Source organism: Pristiophorus japonicus, chromosome 19, assembly GCF_044704955.1.
Source record: "Pristiophorus japonicus isolate sPriJap1 chromosome 19, sPriJap1.hap1, whole genome shotgun sequence".
Lineage (NCBI taxonomy): Eukaryota > Metazoa > Chordata > Chondrichthyes > Pristiophoridae > Pristiophorus > Pristiophorus japonicus.
Window position 1 is genome coordinate 94,907,776 of NC_091995.1, and position 6,866 is coordinate 94,914,641.

At 50.4% G+C, this 6,866-nt stretch overlaps 1 protein-coding gene across 2 annotated transcripts in view; it reads right to left on the bottom strand.

The window, feature by feature from the left end:
• Positions 1–528: 528 nt before the first annotated feature.
• LOC139230544 (arf-GAP with dual PH domain-containing protein 1) overlaps positions 529–6,866 on the bottom strand; it is a 54,525-nt gene continuing 48,187 nt past the window's right edge. For both annotated transcript variants that reach the window (XM_070862379.1, XM_070862380.1), the window contains exon 12: positions 529–2,006. In XM_070862379.1, the coding sequence (XP_070718480.1) occupies positions 1,978–2,006 (29 nt within the window). In that variant the 3' untranslated portion in view covers positions 529–1,977. The remainder of the gene's footprint in view (positions 2,007–6,866) is intronic.

Sequence of the window (6,866 nt, forward strand, 5' to 3'; positions counted from 1 at the left end):
GCCCCTCCGACAGTGTGGCGCTCCCTCAGTACTGCCCCTCCGACAGTGCGGCACTCCCTCAGTACTGCCCCTCGTGACAGTGCGTTCCTTCATCGTCGCTGGAACTCCCTCCCTAACAGCACTGTGGGAGCACCTTCACCACACGGACTGCAGCGGTTCAAGAAGGCGGCTCACCACCACCTTCTCAAGGGGCAATTAGGGATGGGCAATAAATGCTGGTCTTGCCAGCGACGCCCACATCCCGTGAACAAATAAAAAAATAAGTTGTTTTTTCTGTTCCACTGTGTGTAAACATTCTTGCCTTTATATAGCGCCTTTAATATAGTAAATCGTCCCAAGGTGCTTCACAGGAGCGATTATCAAACACCATAGGGCATTCAGCTACATTAAAGGCGCTATACAAATACGCTCTGTTCTTGCATCAAGTTGTTAAGCTCAGCGACGTTCTATGTTGGTGTGTGACAATTTGCTGTATTGACGGTAGCATGTTTAAATCAAAAATGATTCTCATTTCATTTTGTGTCTTTCTTTTAATTAAACATTGGAATTACTTTGGTGCAGGGATTAATATTTTAATGAAGAGTGTTCACCATCTACTGAGCAACCAGAGAGCAGCATTCCCCCTGATTGCAGCCCCCGAGTGACTGACACGTGCCTGTAGACCATGGCGGAGTCAGCTGTGAGATGTCCGTATATCTGCGTGAAGGACCTGTCCTTTTCCAAGAGCGGCATCAATCTCTCTAACTGAAACAGGATTTAGCATTTATTTTACTTGTGCGGGACGTCGGTGCTGAGGAATCGAACACTTTGCTGTTTCAGGCACCTATTGTTGGCATTCCCAGGTTGGTTGAATACAGTTAGATACAGAGTAAAACTCCCGCTACACTGTCCCATCAAACACTCCCAGGGCAGGTACAGCACGGGGTTAGATACAGAGTAAAGCTCCCTCTACACTGTCCCATCAAACACTCCCAGGGCAGGTACAGGGGGTTAGATACAGAGTAAAGCTCCCTCTACACTGTCCCATCAAACACTCCCAGGGCAGGTACAGCACGGGGTTAGATACAGAGTAAAGCTCCCTCTACACTGTCCCATCAAACACTCCCAGGGCAGGTACAGGGGGTTAGATACAGAGTAAAGCTCCCTCTACACTATCCCATCAAACACTCCCAGGGCAGGTACAGCACGGGGTTAGATACAGAGTAAAGCTCCCTCTACACTGTCCCATCAAACACTCCCAGGGCAGGTACAGCACGGGGTTAGATACAGAGTAAAGCTCCCTCTACACTGTCCCATCAAACACTCCCAGGGCAGGTACAGCACGGGGGTAGATACAGAGTAAAGCTCCCTCTACACTGTCCCATCAAACACTCCCAGGGCAGGTACAGCACGGGGTTAGATACTGAGTAAAGCTCCCTCCACACTGTCCCGTCAATGTGCCTGAACTTCAGGCTCTAAGGAATGCCCCTTTATTGTTCAGGTATGACATATTTGCATTTCCCACTCCATTACATTCTCTAATTAATCTCATTGAACTAAATATTCTGCCGGACATACTGATGTGAGTGGTCGGTATCTCACAGTCCCAGCCCCCGAGTGTCCTCACCAGGAGGTGGGTCTGTACACTCTACACTTTCCTCTCCGTTACCCAATGAGCTGTTGACTGAGCTGGGAAGGCACCTTCGATCAGTCAGTGATATGCAAAGACTCAGCACCCGCTGAATACGGCCTGAGGATTTGTGTCCTGCTTCTGATCCAGAACGCTCTTAAAGGTGAAGCTCGAAGTTGACAAAGCCAAGACCCCGGGGGGGAAAATGCTCCCGCCTTCATCGGAAATAATGGGTGTCGTTGGTGAGTGGGGGGTTGGGGGGGGAAGCGGGTGTTGTACATTCCAGCAGCATCTCAATGGCGTTGTGTCGTGTTTATGAGTCAAGGCGAGGTCAGAGGTCAGAGATTGGTGGTCAGCTTGGTCTCGGTTTATCGTTTGTGCTTGAAGTAGGCTTCCACTGTAAGAGGAAAGGCAATAATTAACTCAATCCACGAATAAACACACATACAGCAGTAAGCAGGCCCGCAATTCTCTTCTGTGTTACAGTTTTCCTGCTCCCCTCTCCGCCCTATCTCCACGCCGACTTCCTTAAGGAAGCGACTACCCAGGTGGACTATGGGCACCCGCATGGCGCTTGGCTTCAGACATACTTCCACATCTACAAGATGCGCTGCAGCAACTCGCCAAGGCTTCTTCGGCAGCACCTCCCAAACCCGCGACCTCTACCCCCTAGAAGGACAAGGGCAGCAGGCGCATGGGAACACCACCACCTCCACGTTCCCCTCCCAGTCACACACCATCCCGACTGGGAAATATATCGGCCGTTCCTTCACCGTCGCTGGGTCACAATCCTGGAACTCCCTCCCTAACAGCACTGTGGGAGCACCTTCACCACACGGACTGCAGCGGTTCAAGAAGGCGGCTCACCACCACCTTCTCAAGGGGCAATTAGGGATGGACAATAAATGCTGGCCTGGCCAGCACCCCCGAGAATTAATTTTAAAAAAATGAAAGGATGTTTATTAAAATGTTAGTAAAAAAAAAAATGTAGAGGCACTGGAGAAGGTGCAAAAAAGATTTACTGGAACGATACCAGGCTGCAGGTTGGATCTGTTTCTGTCCTCTAGAAATGAGAAGGTGAAGGGCTGACCTGATGGAGGTCTTTAAAATTATAAAGGGGTTCGTTAGGGTCGACGTAGAGAAGATGTTTGCACTTGTGGGGCGACCAGAACTCGGGGGGCCATCAATATAAGACAGTCAGCAATAAATCCAATGGGGAATTCAGGAGAAACTTCTTTACCCAGAGAGCAGTGAGAATGTGGAACTCGCTGCCACAGGGAGGCGTTGAGGTGAATAGTATCGATGTATTTAAGGGGAGGCTGGATAAACACATGAGGGAGAAAGGAATAGAAGGAGATGGTGATGGGGTGAGATGGAGAGGGGTGGGAGGGGGCTGGTGTGGAGCATAAACCCCGGCACGGAGCGGTGGGGCATAAACCCCGGCACGGAGCGGTGGGGCATAAACCCCGGCACGGAGCGGTGGGGCATAAACCCCGGCACGGAGCGGTGGGGCATAAACCCCGGCACGGAGCGGTGGGGCATAAACCCCGGCACGGAGCGGTGGGGCCCAGTGGCCTGTTTCTGGGCTGTAACTACTGTGTAACCCCAAAGTTGTGGCGATTTAGGGTAAATCTTGGGAATGGATAAGAAATTGGTTCATAGATAGAAGACACGTTGATGCAATGATGGCGGAACTGGCAGAGTGAATGTGGAGGGGGTTGGGGGGGGAACGTACTGAGTGGGGTAACCGATGGCTCAGTGCAGAGAGCACATTTGCAAATTAGTGATAGGTAAATTTGAAGACTGATTCTTCTTCACACAGAAAACCACCACTTGGAATGGAATTCAGTAATGGCGGAAAAATCCCTGGAATTATTGAACAAACAGAATGCGATGTTCCTATGGTGGGGGAAGAGATGGAGGCAGAATCGCAGACTTCCTCAATGACTGCGATTAGATTGGAGGTGTTGGTCTGAGCGTGGAGATCTGCAGAATTTCTGGGCATGGGGTGAGTGGGCAGTCTGCAGAGACAGTCACCACATAAAAGGGTACTCGGCTTTGCTTCTGTAATGTATGCCCCTGTGAGTATGCTCACTGGTTGGTGGAGCTGTTGAGTTGGGAGTGGCTTAGCCAGTCACGTGATGTTCACAAGACTCAATAAAACCCCGGCCAGTTGAGTTCAGGGGGATCCACGATGGGGCAGGTGATTGTGAGCCTGGTGGATGAACCGGTAATGTGTAGTGTGATTGTTAAACCTTTTGCTAATAAACCAACTAGTTCTTAATAGCAATGTGTTGCTATGGATTCTTAAACAACGAACCCATGAAGCAAATACATTACAGTCTCCCAACGCCCAACCCAGGCAATGGGCGGCTGGCCTCTCTCTGTAAATAGCGCCGTCCGCAAGATTGATGGCCGCCCATTCAATCGGTGAAACCGCTTTGATGATCTGAGGCTGCTGTTGGTGTGAGCGACGAGGGTATGGGGTGAAAGAAGAAAGGGAAGACTTGCATTTATATAGCGCCTTTCACGACTACTGGACGTCCCAAAGCATTTTACAGCCAATGAAATACTTTTAGAGTGTAGTCACTGTTGTAATGTGGGAAATGTGGCAGCCAATTTGCGCACAGCAAGCTCCCACACACAGCAATGTGATAATGACCCAGATAATCTGTTTTAGTGATGTTGATGTTGTGGTGTGGGGCCCAGGGTGAGGTTGGGGTTCAGGGTGTGATGGGAAGACCAACATAAAGGCAAATAGCGGAAATGCTGTAGAAAAAAAGCAAAGTCTTAATATCATCTGCAAAAGGCGATGATTTTTTTCCCTTTGTGTAGCCCTTCCCCCTTAGTGATGCCCCTCCCCCAGCGAAGCCCCTCCCAGTGTCACTCCTTCTCCCCCCAATCTCATGACTGTTGCTGGGTTATGGGTTCCACCAATCACAGTTGACCAAATACCCTTTCTTCCTGTGTGAGATTAGTGTATGTTGGAAGACTATTGCACCAAGGAGGGCATCACAACCAAACCCATGTTTGTCCAAGGGCCAGATATTGATCAGGAACAAGAGACTTGGCTGATCTTCTGCCCCTCCCTCCCCCATCCTTGTCCAGAGGTGCTGAAGCCAAGTATAACGTTCCAACAGCTGGCCTGACTGTGTGATTTGCTAACTTAGCGCGGACTCTATATGGATACCGAGATCTTCCTGTTCTGTGTGGCTACAATGGCCCGCGACAGAGCTCCAATAACATTTGTAAGATCAAGCGTAGGTCTCCAGAGCCACGTCAACTCAAACTTGGATAGGTTAGGTGAGTGGGCAAATGCATGGCAGATGAAGTATAATGTGGATAAATGTGAGGTTATCCACTTTGGTGGTAAAAACAGAGAGACAGACTATTATCTGAATGGTGACAGATTAGGAAAAGGGAAGGTGCAACGAGACCTGGGTGTCATGGTACATCAGTCATTGAAGGTTGGCATGCAGGTACAGCAGGCGGTTAAGAAAGCAAATGGCATGTTGGCCTTCATAGCGAGGGGATTTGAATACAGGGGCAGGGAGGTGTTGCTACAGTTGTACAGGGCCTTGGTGAGGCCACACCTGGAGTATTGTGTACAGTTTTGGTCTCCTAACTTGAGGAAGGACATTCTTGCTATTGAGGGAGTGCAGCGAAGGTTCACCAGACTGATTCCCGGGATGGCGGGACTGACCTATCAAGAAAGATTGGATCAATTGGGCTTGTATTCACTGGAGTTCAGAAGAATGAGAGGGGACCTCATAGAAACGTTTAAAATTCTGACGGGTTTAGACAGGTTAGATGCAGAAAGAATGTTCCCAATGTTGGGGAAGTCCAGAACCAGGGGTCACAGTCTGAGGATAAGGGGTAAGCCATTTAGGACCGAGATGAGGAGAAACTTCTTCACCCAGAGAGTGGTGAACCTGTGGAATTCTCTACCACAGAAAGTAGTTGAGGCCAATTCACTAAATATATTCAAAAGGGAGTTAGATGAGGTCCTTACTACTCGGGGGATCAAGGGGTATGGCGAGAAAGCAGGAAGGGGGTACTGAAGTTTCATGTTCAGCCATGAACTCATTGAATGGCGGTGCAGGCTAGAAGGGCTGAATGGCCTGCTCCTGCACCTATTTTCTATGTTTCTATGTTTCTATGGGAGGAGAGCGAGAGAAAGTGAGAGAGAGAAAAGAGGAGAGTGTGAAACAAAGAGAAAGAAAGAGAGAGTGAGGGAGAGAGAGAGAGAGAGAGTGTGAGGGAGAAAGAGAGAGAGCGTGTGAGGGAGAGAGAGCGAGAGAGTGTGAGGGAGAGTGAGAGAGTGTGTGAGGGAAAGAGAGAGTGCGAGAGAGAGAAAGCGCGAGAGAGAGAGAGAGTGTGTGAGGGAGAGAGAGAGAGAGTGTGAGGGAGAGAGAGAGAATGTGAGGGAGAGAGTGAGAGAGAGAGAGAGTGCGAGAGAGAGAGAGAGAGAGAGTGCGAGAGAGAGAGAGAGAGTGCGAGAGAGAGAGAGAGAGTGCGAGAGAGAGAGAGAGAGTGCGAGAGAGTGTGAGGGAGGGAGAGAGAGAGTGTGAGGGAGGGAGAGAGAGTGTGAGGGAGGGAGAGAGAGTGTGAGGGAGGGAGAGAGAGTGTGAGGGAGGGAGAGAGAGTGTGAGGGAGGGAGAGAGAGTGTGAGGGAGGGAGAGAGAGTGTGAGGGAGGGAGAGAGAGTGTGAGGGAGGGAGAGAGAGTGTGAGGGAGGGAGAGAGAGTGTGAGGGAGGGAGAGAGAGTGTGAGGGAGGGAGAGAGAGTGTGAGGGAGGGAGAGAGAGTGTGAGGGAGGGAGAGAGAGTGTGAGGGAGGGAGAGAGAGTGTGAGGGAGGGAGGGAGAGTGTGAGGGAGAGAGAGAGAGTGTGAGGGAGGGAGAGAGAGTGAGGGAGGGAGAGTGTGAGGGAGAGAGAGAGTGTGTTTGAGGGAGAGAGAGAGAGAGTGTTTGAGGGAGAGAGAGAGAGAGTGTGTGAGGGAGAGAGAGAGAGAGTGTTTGAGGGAGAGAGAGAGAGAGTGTTTGAGGGAGAGAGAGAGAGAGTGTTTTGAGGGAGAGAGAGAGAGAGAGAGTGTTTGAGGGAGAGAGAGAGAGAGTGTGAGGGAGAGAGAGAGAATGTGAGGGAGAGAGTGAGAGAGAGAGAGAGTGCGAGAAGAGAGAGAGAGAGAGAGAGTGCGAGGGAGAGAGAGAGAGAGAGTGTGAGGGAGGGAGAGAGAGTGTGAGGGAGGGAGAGAGAGTGT